A 17,069-nucleotide genomic window follows, 5' to 3' on the forward strand; every position below is an offset into this window, starting at 1 on the left:
ATTTATGTAAAAAAAAAATAAACTAAAAACCTAAACAGTACAGCACATTATACATATGTACTATAGTATTAATTTAAAGCAAATGTTAATAAATGTCTTAAGAGCATTAGTTAAGGAATTAAGAGTAAATTTTTTATTAAGAGACATAAAATTATATTTTTCATAATTTTTTTATACTTTTTTTATACTGTATGATAATTTACACATTAATTTTTTTAATTCTTTAATCATGTCCTTAAGATCCTGGACGGTAGAATCTTAATTTAATTGATCATGCCCAAAATCTAAATACTTTCTTAGTTTGTATTTAGTATAAGATTTAATTACTTAATTTATCAAAATTAAAGAAAATGATTAATGTAGTTGATAACAATAAATTTATTTTAAATTTATAACTTTTTAAAAATTATTATTATCATTAATATTTTTCTATTTTTTTAATTTTTTATCAATATATTTTATCTCTTATCTTAATTAATGAAAAAAAAATATTATAGATTAAAAATACCTCTCCTTAAAAGAAGGAAAACGAATTGATAAATCATTAAAAAAAGAATAATATTAATAATAAAGATAATTAAAAAAATATTATAAATTTAAGATAAATTTATTTTTATCAATTAAATTAATTATTTTTTAAAATCTTAATGAATTAAATAAATAAGTCTTATAAAAATGAGAAGAATTTAATCTTATAAAAAAACGAGTATTTTAAAGATGAGTCTTATAAACATAGCCAAAAAGTAAATAACTAGCACCCCAGGCTCAGAGAGGACACGCGCCAACACGCGCTTCTTTATGTTGTGGCCTATTCCTATTCTATAGAGTATAGAGTATAGAGAAACCGCTTCCTCACTTCATTACCTGCCTGTCGTTTTTGTCGTATCAAAAAAGAAACCAAAACATAAATACATAATATTTTTTTATAAATAAATAAAACTCTTAGCTTCTTTTCATTCTCTCTCTCTTGAGTGTTGTGTGTGTGTGTGTTGGGTTGCTTGGCCTTGTTTATCAACCAAATCTAGAGAAACCCATTTCTCTGTTCTCCCATTTGAAGGAAAGGAAAGCTTACACCTCTCTCTCCTTCTCTCTCTCCAACTACTGATTCGCTCCAATTCCGCCGCGCCCAGATTCTTCTCTCTTAGCTACAAACCCGGTCGTCTAGGACTCTTTCCAACAAGGTATTGTCATGGGTTTCATCTCAAAATGCTTTCTTTTTCGCTCTTTAAACATAAATGAAAAACCTTATTGCTGTCTTCTTTTGTTGATGCATCTCTGCCTTCGTTGATCTGTGTGTGCTTTTAAGAATTTTATATCTGCTTTTGTTGATTAGTTTGCTCAGGATCGAGGAGGGTTCTTGGAGTTCTTTATGGGTATTTCTCCATTTGATTTTCCTCTCCCTTTTCTTTTCATGCCAGCCCCTTCTTAGGGCTTGATGCTTATGAAAAGTTGTTTTGTATCCAATGTTGTTTTTGTGCTGAAAAGATGTTGTTTTTCGATCAACGACCTCTCTTGGAAGAGTTGGTGTTGAAAAAATGTTGGCTTTAGCATCATTTTCTCTGTCTGACAAATGCTTGTTCTGTTTCTGAGGTTTACTCTTTTAAGGATTCATTGCATTGGTTGAAATTTTGTTGTTCGTCTGTTTGGGAGGATTTCTTCTTTGTTTCACGCATGGTGTTCATCTATGACTCCTTAGAAATCCCTGAGAAAGCATTGAGGTTTTGAGAATGTTTAATTATTCGACGGAGCTGAATACAATACCATACATGAAATCAGATTTTCTGAAACTTTTTTCTGTTTCAAAATTCTCTTATTTCATCCAGTATTTTGCTTTGCCTAATTAGCTTCCGTAGGTTGCAACTAACTACTATTGTGTTGTTCAATTTATTAGCAATATTTGTTTCAGAATATGAAATAATTCAAAGGATTTTTCTTTGTGTGGGATTTGGATATCATGCTTTGTAATTTGTCAGCATTTTCTGTAGTAAAATACCAAATATTTTAAGGTCTCACCTAGTAGCATGTAGGAAAAAACCAGATTTTCTAATTTATTAAGTGATGCACATCTTTCCTCTACCATGTAGATTTCTAATCTAAATTAGAGAAAAGGAGAATAGTTGATGGCCATGCATCCCTTCAATTGCTCCTCTCCTTAGGTTGTAATTAATTTCTTAAAGGGGAATGAAATCTGGATGCCATTTTTTTCTGCCCTTCATTGTTGTATTCTTTTCCATGATCCTTTGATTATTTGTCCTGCGAAGGTAATCTTTTTATTGTGTCTGTTTTTTTTTTTTTTTTTTAATTTTTTTGTTCCTGCATTTTATCTTCTTTACATGGTAGTTAAAATCTGGATTCAAATCGTAAAATCCCATGACTTCAGATTTTAATCCCTTTCAGCAATTCAAATTCTAGTTAAAATCCTTCTTAAATCGCAATTTTATCTTGTTCACAATTTTGAAGTGGAGATGGAGTTGAAGATGAATATCAAGTGGTGGATCCTTATGATTATGATGTGGCACGTTTGATAGATTAGACATCTAGATTCTAGAAATAGTGTATTACTATTTGCTTTGGGTGTTTAAGTTTTATGCCTTTTAATGTGTTGTGTACTTGTGTTTTGGAACTCTTTTTTTTTACTATTTTATGGGTTTTAATTAATGAATATGATGCATGAGATTTATGAAATATGGATTATGAATATACTTTATGAATTTTTTAAAATCCTACTATTCATGATTTTTACCTCCCTTGTTGATTTAAGTTAAAATCCCGTTTTTAACTACCTTGCTTCTTTATGTTATTTTACTGTGATATTATTGTTTGGATGATCTGAAATGCTGTCATTTTGTCCAAAAGGGCTTCACCTTGTCGAATTTGAAAGTAGGATAGCTTATCTCCATGATACCGACTATTTTTCTTATTTGATGTCAGGAAGCTTTATTAATCAGCTCTTTTTTCCTTTTGTGCTTTACTATACCCACTAGGTCTTTCCTTCAACTCCTATGGCAGGAGAAACATCTTGGATCAGCCACTATGATGACAGACAAAGGGAGACTGGGGCGTTTGATTCATTTTTAGAACTTAGTGAGGAAGGTGAAAAAGAAGCAACTGCTGTTTCTTTGGATGTTTTGCCGGATGACTTGTTGGAGCGAATTCTAGCCTATCTCCCCATTGCAAGCATTTTTAGAGCTGGCTGTGTGTCTAAGAGGTGGCATGAAATTGTTAACTCAGAGAGGTTTGTATGGAACCTTTCACATGTTCTACCGCAGAAACCTTGGTACTTTATGTTTACAAGCTCTGATGAACCAGGAGGTCATGCTTTTGATCCCCTCCTTCGGAAATGGTATAGCATTGAACTTCCATGCATTGGAACTTCTAATTGGTTCATTGCTTCATCATATGGCATGGTCTGCTTCATGGACAATGACAGCAGAAGTGAATTATGCATCTGCAACCCAATTACCAAAACCTACAGGAAGCTTGAGGAGCCTCCAGGTTTGAAATTTTCTGATTACAGTGCATTAGCAATCTCAGTGAACAGGGAATCTCACCGTTATACTGTGGCAATTGTAAAATCTAAACAAGTCCCCGACAACTATGTCCAGTGGGATATCTCAATTCATCTATACAATTCAGAAAATGCAATCTGGGTGACGTCTTTAACAGAAGTTTTGATGGGGTGGAGAGGTGGTAATGAGAGTGTGATATGCAATGAGATGCTGTACTTTTTAGTTTATTCAACTGGGGGTGGTCAATCAGAAAACCGTCATGCCCTAGTTGCGTATAACATGTCCAATCATTCATCCCAAGGTAGTTTAACAAGGAACTTCATTCCGGTACCTTGTTCTCTAACATGTGGCCGTTTGATGAATCTGAAGGAGAAGCTTGTAATGGTGGGAGGAATTGGTAAACCAGATCGACCTGACATAATAAAAGGAATTGGTATCTGGCTTCTAAATGATAAGAAGTGGGAAGAGATTGCTCGAATGCCCCACAAATTCTTCCAAGGCTTTGGAGAGTTAGATGATGTGTTTGCTAGCAGCGGTGCAGATGATCTGATATATATTCAGAGTTATGGAGCTCCGGCGCTTCTCATATTTGACGTGAACCATAAACAATGGAAATGGTCGCAGAAGTGCCCTGTGTCAAAAAGATTCCCGCTGCAGCTTTTTACTGGCTTTTGCTTTGAGCCTAGACTTGAAATTGCTCCATAGTTCTCCTTACGATCAAGAGCTGCTATTGAGAATTGTGTCCAAGGTTTCCTGCCCATTTTCCTTCATTGTTCTTTAAGTAAAATTTTAATATGATTTCAGTGTTTTCACAGTTTCATACAAAATATTCTTGCTGATAAAACTGCTTTATTCATGGATACTGGAATATTATTAATAGCATTTGAAAATACCACAGCTTTTTTTTTTTCTTTACTTTTATTTTCTCTATCCATGCACTTGCTCTAATAATAATAATTACAACCTTCTCCATTTTTTTTAGAGTTTCCATGAAATGTATAATGCATGTACGTATCCGCTCCAACATAACATTTTCACATAGAGCCGTTTGATTTTTTAACTTTGCTTTCCCAAAAAATCTTAGTCCGTGGTTCGTTTTGTGCCCATTATTCAAGAGGTCAAATGGCTTCAATTCCTGGTTATTGGGTACACTATTTTTTTATTTTTTTTTGGCTTACCAGTGGTGTCCTTTAGAGATGTGTGTTCATAGCTGTAGTTTTTAAACCTTGAACTGAGGGTCAAAATTTAAAGGCATATATTTCTGGGAACTGATTGCTTCGTTAGGCTAGATTGTACAGTGTTTAGCAGTCTCCATCATTGTTAACTAAATTTCGAATGGACTTTTATAGCTATCCTTAACACAAGTTTTTGACTTATTGGTGGCCAATGGGCATGCTAGGCTAAGATCACATTCTACATTGTGATTGAGTGTGTCGTCCGTACATGACTATTTTTCATTTTTGACAAATTAATTAAAAAAAACTTTAAAATTTTATCGGGTTGGCGGACAAGTGAGGTCGAGGACACGAGTGCTTTGGCAAAGTTGGGTGGAGATGTGACTGTGACAAATAAAGGTTTTAAATAAACGAACATCCTTTTTAGATATGCCTTTCACTAGCCAACAAGGCAAGAATATTCAAACGGCTCTTCTCAGTTGGGATTGGGATGGAAGAATTGCCGACTGAGTGTGAAAGTAACCTATAATGAATAATGATAATGATAATGGGGTGTCATCAATGCACAGTTAGTAGCAGAACAGAACAAAAACAAATGTGTCACATCCTATTAGAATTTAGGAAAGCTTAAATTATTTTACTCTCTTAACAAATTCTTTTTATATAGAGTTGAGCATGAATAGGATTGAACATTTGCATCCATTCCAGGCTGAGTTCGAATTTTAAGACCAATTATTTTTTTATAATAATTTTTCTTCATCGTTTAATTTTATAGTTTGTATTATTCATTATTTTTTATTTTCAGTTTGTGATTATAACATTAATTTTAATTTCTATAATATCAATGATATTATTTTAAAGTTATATTTGACAAGACATTTCAGTTAATTTTTAATTTATTTTATTAACGGAAAAATTCATATGATTGTTCGATAAATATGTTTTTTTAGTAACTTCTAATATTTTTTAAAATGCTACTTGAAGTAATATTTTTAAAACATAAATTTTTGATTTTTTATATATTTTTTTCTTTTTTATTCTTAATATATTTATCAAACTTCATGTTTATCATTTTTAAATAAATCAAGGTTTTATTATTTTTCTTTTTTTTATTCATTGATATGTTTGTCGTCTTCTTTTTTCCCTCCAATTCTCATTCAATTTTACATTGTGCACACTAATCCTTTTTCTCCAAGTAATGATATTTTTAAATATTTTTTCACTCCCCATATAATGCTTTGATAGGTTCTCTTTACAATATTTTGATTATGAAATTCCATCAATATGGATGAGTAAAAAAGAAAAACAATAAAAAAGAAACATAGGGGTTGATTAGAGTTGTGCTTTGATAGGTTTTCTTTACCATTCATCCTTTATTTTTTTATTTTTTTTTCAATCATTCAAACTTTCATAAATTAATTACAATTGAGCACTCTTGTATTGTAACGTGATAGGGGTTGCTTTTAGCGAGATACATTGTATTGTAACGTGATAGGGGTTGCTTTTAGCGAGAGTATCGTTTGCTTAGATTTGTTTGCCTTTTGTAAGTTATGAATTTAGTGGTGTTGGGTAATTCATCCTTTTTGTAAGATACTATTTTTGGTAATTTGGTTGGCATGTGTTTATGCCTTGTAATGATAGTTCTTGTTGTCTGAAAAAAAAAAAAAAAAGGAATCATGTCTTTGTATTATTTATTGTAATTTAGTTATTGACACATCTTGCGTTGAATTTTTTATATGCACAATAAAATTTTATTTGTTCTTAAAAAAAATAGTACTTGATGATGAAATTGTTTTATATTCTATTTTTAACTATGATGCACAATTGGGTTTTTTATATTTCATTATATTTTTTACTTCAATTCATTCATGTACTTTTTTGATAAATTTGTAAGATGACTTCAACTAATGATAATATGGAGGAAGTAATCAATTTTAAATGGACTCATGAGTATGAAAAATCTTTGTGTGAGCTTTGCATCAAATTTTTAGGAAAAATGGGTGTGTAACGTTTAAATGGAAGAACATTAATCAAGAATTTGAAGTCTTCATCAATTGCAAATGTCCTTACAAAATATTGAAGAAAAAAATATGATTATATGAAGAAAGATTGACGCATTTGGAGGTTTTTGAAGTTTGAAGAAAGTGGCTTAGGGTGGGATCCTACTACAAGAAAGTTTAATGGTTCAAATGAGTGGTGGGACAAAAAAATTAAAGTTAGTTTATTACATGTATTGTTATAGTTAAGTTATAATATAAGTAATTCATTATAAGATTTAGTTTAATGATTAATTATCCATTTTTTGAAGGAGAAACTTGAGATTAAAAGATTTCATAATAAATCAATAGCTCATTCACTTGATGAATTATGGAATCAATTGTTTGAAGACAGTTATGCAACTCGTGAAAATGTTATTACACCCTCTATGGATCCTAATGTTTATGAAGTTGTGAAATGTGAGAATTTGGATGGTGAGAAAGAAGATAAAGAGATTGATAGGAAAGACACTTGTTATGAGAGAGATGAATGTGTTATTTATAGAAAATATAATCATTATGTTTCTCAAGTGGATAATTTATTAAATAAAAAACATACTTTTTGTCTAATTTCATACATGAATTTAGTAATACGGAAATACATGATCAAAATCATAATAGGACTCAAGTACCACCTAATCTGGCTGATGGTACTAACAAATTTGCACAAACCCAAACACCCAAGTGGAATATAATCTACACAAAACTGCACAAGGGAAACTATGGAGGATACATATAATGAAATGAAAGAGTAATAGGTCATAGGTTTGGTTAGTTTATTTTATTTTTTATATGGATATTTTTATATTACATTTTTAATTTAATGATTATATATACTATTTATTTTATTAATTTAACATTATAAATCAAGACATTGATAATGATAGATGATAGGTTTATTTTTTTATGTTATAATATGTATTTTAACCATTGTACCACTCATAATATTTAATTTATTATTTTAACACTATATTTTGTTTATTATATTTTGAATAATTTTATCTAAGATGATTTATTTAAATGATTACACTAATTAACATAATAAAAATATAATACCTACTTAAGTATATTTTTTTATATTAATTTAAACTTGATTAAAAATATTTTAAGAAATAATATAAGATTAATAGTATAATATTTAAAATGAAAAAATATAACATAAAATAATAGAATATAAATATATTTATTTCCATCATTTTATATTTTTAACTATTTTCATTAATTTCATTAAACACTCATAATTTAATAAACTAATTTTTTAATTTATACTTAACTTTTTAGTTAGCTTTGCTAAAAATAGCCCAAGATACAATTATGTAATGTTTTAATTGCAAAAATCACATAGCTGTCGAAAATATTAATATCAACTTATTTTAAATGAAGGTTAAAGATTATGCTTTTTATTTAATTTTTCTTCCTTACTAAAATGGTTACAGAAAAATAACCATTCCAAACTGCCGGCTGCCCATCTGAAATTTTAAGCGCTAAAAAAATCTCCTTTTTCTTCGATCTGGGTTTTGTATGTCAGCGGTGTCAACACTCAAGTCATTGCTTACAGCGAGACCATCGACATTGCTGTGGAGAATTGCTTGCATCGATTTGCAAAGCTCTTGTCACTTTCCAATGATCCTAGCCCTGGATATAACATTCATTGAGAAGCTCAATTCATTTTTTTTCTTCTTCTACAAGTAATTGTAGAGAATTTTTTCCAAACATGGTCTAACAAGTAATTGCATGATATGATATATGGTATATTTTTGCTATACCTATAATATGAAAATCTTTCTCAACTTTGATTATGTAATGTAATTATCTTATCCTTCAGCTTGCGAAAAAAGGAGACAAGTTTATCGAACTGCTTTATGTTGTCAAAGGGGTGGATGTATCTTTTAGTGGAATATTGAGCTATATTGAAGCAACTGCTGCTGAAAAGCTAGAATAGTGAGTGCATGCCTGCAGACTTGTGCTACTCTCTGCAGGTGATTTTAATTTGTGTTACATTATTAATTAACGAATGATGAACTTGCAAGTTGATGTGTTTTAGTATGTTGCAGGATATATTGTTTGCCATGCTTGTGGAGATAACGGAGCTCATTGTGACACAAAAGATGTTCTTATATTTGGCGGTGTGGCTCAAGGGGGCGTGTTGAGAGTCCTACATCGGGTGGTTAACGAACATGATAAGTACTATAATGATAGCTTATACTGGTCTCCTTGAATTTGCTCATGGTGCATCAACTCCACTAGAGGATTCTACATTCACCCAGCGGTTCCGGACAAATGAAGTGAAAGCAATATGGAGAGAAGAAAATTTGGCAAAATTGAATGGGCTTGCAGAGAAGAGCACTTGATTTGTCAATCTTGAGGTGCACTCTCAAATTAAACCTTTAGTGTAGAATATTTAGCGTGTATTTGCAAATTTGATGTGAAGCAATTTATGTTTGGATGTTTGTGTTCTATAAGTTAATAGTAAAATTCAGTATGAAATTTTTTATCAAACACAAAAGCTACCTAAATTTGTTTCAATTTATAATCAATTCTTCAACATTAGACTAAAGATATAAACATTTATCTACAATTACATTAGCTGTATTTTTACATGATTATGGATGACTTAATGTAGAATCAAACACGGAGTAAATTTGTGCTTAGTTTTGGCAAAAATTTATTTTCCATAGTCAAACTTAGGCGGGTAATTTTAATACATTGTTGTGTTAAATTCATATATTAATAAATTAAGATCAACGACCCTGCCTTCTTTTCTCCAGTTTCAGCATATATATGTCAAAAAGGACTTGACTATATCATTTTAAAAACGACAGGGTTGGCAGTGTGGGAATCACAACTAGGGGACCGAAAATGAATTTTGGTAAAACAAGACACAAAAAATGTTAGCTCATTCGGATGAAATTTGTTTTCATAAAGTTCTTAGTGGGGTGGTTCAGCAACCCCTCAAGTGGACATCCCATACCAAGTCCTTTCCCCCATCCACCCTCCTTGGTGGGACCTCTCTGATGGTGGGACCTCCCCTAGGTCCTATTAGGGTGTAGTATAAAATGGTGAGACAAAAATGTAGTTAATCCTTTTCCAGAGTTTTTTTTAATAGAACACCTATTCTGTTACTATTTGGTTTCTACAAAATCTGTGAAAAAGTACCAATATAATTGAATATTGCGTGTTTCATTGTCAGGAATTTCTTTTTCATTCAACCTCACAGGTCTGGGTGCTCATTTGGGACTAAGTACAAAAAAAAAATGTGATTACTTGATATTCAAATCATCCTCCTTCAAGCTGGAGGTTCTACCCGAGGACCTTGAGATTTATTCAGTCACACGGTAAATTTATGTATGAAGAAACACGTCAATTTGTTTGATATTTTGTTGTATTATTCAGTGGTGGTGCCATAATGGCATCCAAGCCATGGGCCCAATAGTTCTGTATCAATGACATTGGCTTTGTACCAATGTCAATGGAAAGCTTTTGCAGTGCGTCCTGCAGTCCTGGTGTGAGTGCCTATGCAGTAGCTCTTTTATTTCTCGTAGTCGTAGGACATATAGACTTGTCTAAAACTTAACCATCAAATATCTGTGTTTACTAAGGTAGTCAATCTTTAGACTTTGTGTATGTGTTGGCCTGCAGGTTAAATTTGCCTCTAAATTACTCTATTGGTGACAACACTGAAAAATTATGAAACATAACCTGATTCTCGATACCACTTTCAGCATGTCAAGTAATGAGGTTGGACTTTGGAGAATTTCATCTATTACCACGATTTTTTTTGGCACGATGCCACGATGGATAAAAAAATAGGATGATTTTTTCATATAATTTATTTTATTATCAGCCCTATCCTCGAATTTTTAAAGTCTCATTATTAAGAAAAATACAAGCCCAAAGAAATAGTAATTATTTATAAAGTAGCATTTTGCAAATAAGCTGTGACATTCACCCTACAACTTAACCCTAATAAGCAAGGAGCAGAGGCTTTCAAGTTGATTCTAACTATTATTTGTAAAACCAGAAGGTACATGTAGAGCCAGATTCACGGTTCTCATCCTTTATTTTGCCATATAAAACAAGCTATTGCTTATGCTCTATCTTGTAGGCTTGATTTTGTAATGTGTTACCATATACTTCCATTCGATTTGCTAAATAGATAGAACACCAATGTCGGATATGAATATAGACATATTATTAACGTGAGTTTAGTAAGGTTTTTGGACCACAACCAATCCAAGGGAAAGGAGATGTAAAAAATACTGGTCCAATAAGGAATTGTGATGCTCTAGTGAAATTTTCCTAAGAGTAGTAGCTGGGTGTTAAGTACCAAATGCAATTAGATGCATTAGCAGGTATCTGCAGTTCAAATCCGATAAACCAATTGTCATGGTAAGCGAAGTAATATATTGTCATTTTTATCGATAACTAACGTACTCTGGTGCTACTGTGCGAGAACTTAGAAGGTTTCTGGTTATGCAAGGTATGGAAAAGGATCATTGCATGCGGTAAACATATACTGATATACAACGAGGCTATTTTTGAATTTGAACCCATAACAAATCTGTCACTAAGACGCAACTTTATTATTGCACCAGGCTTGCCCTCACTGTCATTTTTTATTGGTAGTAAGACAAAAATCAAAAGTGAAGGTAGTACTAAGGTCTACCCCAAAGGGCAATGTGCATGGATTAAGAATGCTATGAAACCTGTCATAAACCCCTTTAATCATGCATGGCTAACCCCCGATACTGAAGTATGTGAAAGGAAGTCTCAGTTCCATTTTCCCAAAATGTTTTCAACTATGTTGAACATGCTTTTGCTTTTAAATTAACTTGTAGTATCGAATAGGTTCTAGCCAATCCCATGTCTCCCCTGAAAAATAATGATCGAGGAATAAATTCCAAGACATGGCGTGAGATGGGAGGAAAAATGGACCACAAGCTTACTACTTGATGTGCATAATGGAAAATAAGTCCTAGACTCATCTGTGGAGTGTGGACCCTTTGTGTGTGGATGGAGCCCGAAATCCATGGTTTGATTAGGACAACATGCGTCCAAAGATTTATCGTCACTGCTCACTGCAATTTACGCCATCCCATAAGCCGCATGCTTAAAAGTTTTAATTCCCTTTCATTAGATTTTTAGTCATAATTACATGCATAATTAGTCTTGACCAAATTCAAGGCCTGTGACATCTTATAGTTTTACATCTATGGGCAAAGCTTAGCTTAGCATGAAAGAAAGCAAAAATGACAATTACAATTTTTCACCTTTCCTTTTTGGTCCATTTTTTTCATCTCATAACTTTAGGCTTTTTTCACCTTTGCTGGCCTCATGGCTTGTTTTGTCTCTTTCAAAGATATGATGATGATGCCCTAACACTTTCATAACGAGAGTCGTGCTCCTTATTACTGTTAATTTATAGTATTTGACATCTCCAAATTAAAAGAAGTAAATATAGTAAAGACTAAAAATAAAACACAGAATTCAATTTTAAAATAGCATGGCATCACCCATTTTCTTTAAATTAATTTAGAATTTAAATACTTTCAAGTTCAAGTTAAATCAAATACGGTAGACAAAAATCTAAATTGACAAAATTGTAATCCCAAATCTAATACACAGTCTTTATTCTTACGTTAAATGTAGTCTTTTATTTACACCGATATCTTTTTTTTTATGTTGATTTAAATAATAAAGATTCGAGGAATTTTGATGTAGATTGAACTGTGAATAAAGGGAAGAACAGAACATAAGGGGAAAAAAAAGGTGAGAAACAATAATTTAGTGAGGAGACAAGACAGAAGGACGACAAAATCAAGGTGTTGGGATAAGGGCCCAATGAAACTGGACCCAACTCTGCAATCATGTGTTGACGTGGCTGAATGTCTGGGAGAGAAGAGAAAGCTGACTTTGTAACTTACACTCAGAGTTTACTTCTTGTTGGAGCTTGCTTGGTGAGTTTTTGAGTGGTGACACAGCACTGTCAAGTTTGAAAGAAAGAAAAACAAGAAGAAAGCAGCACTTCAATTCAACCTCACTGTATAAAAAATGAACAGGTTTAAAATTTGAAGTTGGAGGGGGGAGAGAGTTGAGAGAAGAAGAAGGAGTAGGAAGATGGATAGAAGAGAAAAAGGTGAGAAAAGGGTAGAAGGTTAATGGTGGAAAAGTTGAAAGGAGGGGTTGTTGTAGGGAAAAGAGGAGGACCTTCTACTCCCCCACCCACATGGAGACTTGAGTTTCCATCTCAGCAGAATGAGAATAACAAAAACAAAAACAGAAACCAGGTTCAAGAGTTCCTTAACTTTCCCACCTCAACAACACTCTCTACCAGAACACTCTGTGCCAAACTCTGGCAAATTCAGCCCCACCAATTGGCCCCACTTCCCAAAATGAACAAGCCTTCAACCCTCCGCCGCCACCGTAGGGACACACTTCTTAAGCTTCCAAATCTTAAACAGTTGTCTGAACCTCCTCATACTCACCAGGTGATGTCTAATTTGTATTCCTCGTATCTTTCTTTGTTTGCATCATTGAGCTCTGATGGCTTGCTTATTTGAAACCAATTTTCGATTTTGTTTTTCATATATGATTTGCTTTTGTACTAGTTTGAAACAAGTCTCACTGTTTTTCTTCTGTTTTTCATTGCTTTTTCTTTCGCCTCCTCTTGCTGTCTGCTTTTTTTTTGTGTCGTCTTTTAGTTAATGAGCTTATCCAGAAATGTTCTACTTCTCCCCATTGGTGTCTGATCTGATAGTGTGTCTCATCTTTTATGTTACCTTTAACCTTATGATGAAATATTACTATGCTAAATTTCTTCCCATTTTAATCTTATGCCTAAAATTGGAAACTTCAGTTTCGGCTTTAAAAAGTTAGTGACTAGGCTTTGGTTTATATATGTCAATTAAAAGGGTGATGTATGTTTGTGGGAAAAATATATTTTCACATTTTAACTTCACCTACTGTTAGCATTGATTTAGCTCCGTTCCACACCTTTAATTGGCGTTGTTTCTCATGAGTTGTTAATACTAGTCTGCATATATTGCCATTATTTTTGGAGTTACCTTTTTCTCTTCAAGTGAATTACTTTTAGATCACTAGGATGGCTAGCATCAGTGCAACAGAATTAGTGATACAGAGATTTTCAAACACCCAAATTAATTGCTCATGTCACAATTTGCTGAAGCATTTTGAATACTGTTGTTTGATGGAAAAGTACTTGTGTGCTGTCCTTGGGACTTTCATGGCATTTTTATATGTTTAGATTTTTGCTGACCCTTACTTTGTTCTTCATTGCAGCCAGCATCTGCAATCGGACTGAGAAGGCATGTTCAAACATCACCTTTCCAGCACCATAGATCAGCTAAAAGAAATGGTCGCCTTAAACAGCATGTCTCCCCTCCTTGTTACAGTTGCTCAATGCAAGTATGTGTGTACATGCCTTGGCTATTTTGTATTTAGGATACTTGATCCTTAATACTTGCTAACCGGGGATTCATTCTGGCAGTTTTCTGTTGGTGTAAACTGCTCTTTTGTATTGGTACTGCTTGTACCAGGTTTTGCCCCTTCAATATATATTAATATACATATCTCTTGCCGACCAAAAAAAAAAGGCAAGTAAGTGTGCGCGTGAGTGCATGTCTCCATTAGAATCATGAGCAGTTCTATGATTTTTAACATGTTGAGAAGTTAACAATACTACGTAAATTTGAATGTCGAACGAGTATACAAGTTAAGAGTTAATGCTTGCCTCTTCTTTGATAATTCTATGATTAGTGGACTAGCCCGGTTGTAACCTTGTTAACTTTGTTCTTATAACCATGAAATGTAACTTCTTGCACACGTTTTTCTTGCAGTTAAAGAACCACAATACTATTAAGGACTCATTGAAGGAAATTTTGTAAGATTAAAATGTTTTCTTCATTTAGCGTTTTAGGCTATTTTTCTAGGACATGTATTGTTACAAACGAGCAACGTTTCGGCATGTGTTTACTCTTTAGTTCATAAGATCTTGCCAAGGAGTGTCTTACGAATACTAGTTAAAGAACACTTAATATCTTATAATTTGTTTTTTTTTTATTGTTTTATAAAGTAAGTATTAAGTAAATTTTGTATATTCAATGTTTTTTATTTTCATTAAATACTTTTGTTGTCATTTTACCCTTTATATCTGCTATCTGGTATATAAGATTAATATGCTACAGTATTATCTAAAACAGGTGGCACCTCATGTAACATCTAAAAGTTCCTTAGACTTCAAGGGTTGGATTACAGAGTCAAGTCGCAACCCTAAAACATTCAGAGAGTTACTCAAGGTACTCAACCGTATTTGGTGTCTTGAAGAACAGCATGCATCAAATATATTAATAGTGAAAGCCCTGAAAATGGAACTAGATCTTTCTCGGGCCCAGGTTAAAGAGTTACAACAAGAAAAGCAATTGAATAAGCGTGATATGGAGAACTTAATGAAGCAAATAGCCGAGGAGAAGCTTGTTAGGAAGAACATAGAACATGATAAAATTAAAGCTGCAATTCAATCTGCCATGCAAGAGATAGAAGAAGAAAGGAGGTTAAGAAAGCATTCAGAAAGCCAGCACCGGAGGCTGGCTCGGGAGTTTTCTGAAGTGAAGTCTTCATTCAGTGGTTCTCTGAGAGATCTTGAAAAAGAGAGAAAAACACGGGTCCTTTTAGAGAATCTGTGTGACGATTTTGCCAAAGGAATAAGAGATTATGAATATGAGGTAGGTTCTCTTATGGATAATAATGCTGAGAAGGATCAAGTTAAAGGGGATAGCCTTGATAGGCTAATACTTCATCTTTCAGAAGCTTGGCTTGACGAGCGCAAGCAAATGAAGTTAGCTCTAGCTGGCCATGATGATCTCCCAGAGATAGATTCATCAATTGTTGACAGGCTAGGTGTTGGTACTGAAACATTTCTTCATGCAAAAAGATGTGTTAACTTGATAAAATATGGTAACTCCTCCACAAAGGAGCCCAAGGAAATTTACCCTTGCCTACTACATTCATTGGACGAGAACAACAACAATACTGCAGAGGTCCATAAAGAAAAGAAGGGAAGGAACAATTCAGTGAGGAAACAAGCACGTGTGAATGTGATGAAGAGCATGTTGTCATGTGATGAAAATGAGAGTTGGTTTGTTGAAATGGGAGGGGAGAGCACAGCACTATTCAATACCCCTGGAGCATCAACTGTGGGTGAGACAACAACACAAGGTCCACCAGAAAGTAATACATTATTATGGACAAAGAGAATGAATTCAAGTCATGTAGTTAGAAACAGTTCCTTGTCTTCTGAAGGCAATGATAAGGTTTATCCTGAGACCATTTTCAGGGAAGATTCATTTGTCCATTCTGCAGTTACTGGTAATGCTAGTCCACTAAAGGACAACAACAACACATTGATGGCAAAACTGCTTGAAGCAAGGTTGGAGAGGCAGATATCTCGCTCCAAACATAGGAATGTCAACGGTATCACACTCTGATCTTCTGTCAATAATCTACTGCATATCACACTCTTAAGTCTAGAATTAACGTATTTTTGTAAACCACTGTCGTATCGTAATTTTATAATTACATCGATGAAGATCATTAACTATTTATCTTCCAAGGGACAAAGTATTTCCACACAATTAACACCTAATCATAACTTTAAGCCGTTCACAAGTTCTTCAACCATATGCTTTTTTTAGTTGGATTTTCAATTATAGATAAACAAATAAAAGGGAAGCTACGCCGGTGCCCGCACTTTATCATGCAAGGCATGTAAATAGTTAACTAAGGAATGTCATTTTAATTTATCAAACAATTAGGTTTCTTAATATAGTTGACTCGACCAGGAATCCCTTACGTTTAGACTTATTACACCTAATATTACTTTTACCCCCCTTACTCAAGTCAAGCTTCTATTAGATTTGTAAAAAAAAAAAAGTTAACTTTCTGATAATCTGCAATTGCCCTTTGCCCTTTACCCCTCTTCTACCCAAAGCGTCCCCTTGTTCCATCGTCACTCTCCACTGCAAAATGATGCTGTCCTCAGAGAACAAGCATTGCCAACCTCCAATCCAGATCTGACGTTGAATCCCCCTATGGCCTCTCAATCTCCTCTCTCTCCCCTCCTCCTCCTCCAGCTACGACCTCCCTTAACTCTCCGTACCACCCCTCCTCCAGCTACGATCAATAGATATTTTCTTAATCTAAATTACTTGAGAAAATTGCTCCAGAAGCCTATCGAATCTAGATCTAGCACCGTCATCGTAGAATAGTTTTGTCTACTGCCACGGAGTACTATGACGAGGTTAAAGGGGAGCAGTCACCGATGTTGCGGCAAA

At 33.5% G+C, this 17,069-nt stretch overlaps 2 protein-coding genes across 2 annotated transcripts; both read left to right on the forward strand.

Moving 5' to 3' along the window:
- The first annotated feature begins 942 nt into the window (after positions 1-942).
- Positions 943-4,424, forward strand: LOC114407775 (F-box/kelch-repeat protein At3g61590-like). Its single transcript, XM_028371014.1, has 2 exons — positions 943-1,181; positions 2,985-4,424. The coding sequence occupies exon 2, from the start codon at positions 3,003-3,005 to the stop codon at positions 4,212-4,214; it is 1,212 nt and encodes a 403-aa protein (XP_028226815.1). The 5' UTR covers positions 943-1,181; positions 2,985-3,002; the 3' UTR covers positions 4,215-4,424.
- Positions 4,425-12,609: 8,185 nt separating this feature from the next.
- LOC114407776 (uncharacterized protein At5g41620-like) lies at positions 12,610-16,336 on the forward strand. Its single transcript, XM_028371015.1, has 3 exons — positions 12,610-13,208; positions 14,020-14,145; positions 14,940-16,336. The coding sequence occupies exons 1-3, from the start codon at positions 12,879-12,881 to the stop codon at positions 16,221-16,223; spliced, it is 1,740 nt and encodes a 579-aa protein (XP_028226816.1). The 5' UTR covers positions 12,610-12,878; the 3' UTR covers positions 16,224-16,336.
- Positions 16,337-17,069: the final 733 nt, after the last annotated feature.

This window comes from Glycine soja, chromosome 3, assembly GCF_004193775.1.
Source record: "Glycine soja cultivar W05 chromosome 3, ASM419377v2, whole genome shotgun sequence".
NCBI lineage: Eukaryota > Viridiplantae > Streptophyta > Magnoliopsida > Fabales > Fabaceae > Glycine > Glycine soja.

Coding starts and splice junctions, on each gene's coding strand:
- LOC114407775 (XM_028371014.1), top strand. CDS start 3,003: ATGGCAGGAGAAACATCTTGGATCAGCCACTATGATGACAGACAAAGG.
- LOC114407776 (XM_028371015.1), top strand. CDS start 12,879: ATGGTGGAAAAGTTGAAAGGAGGGGTTGTTGTAGGGAAAAGAGGAGGA. Junction 13,209..14,019: donor AACCTCCTCATACTCACCAG/GTGATGTCTAAT, acceptor TCTTCATTGCAG/CCAGCATCTGCAATCGGACT. Junction 14,146..14,939: donor GTTACAGTTGCTCAATGCAA/GTATGTGTGTAC, acceptor TATCTAAAACAG/GTGGCACCTCATGTAACATC.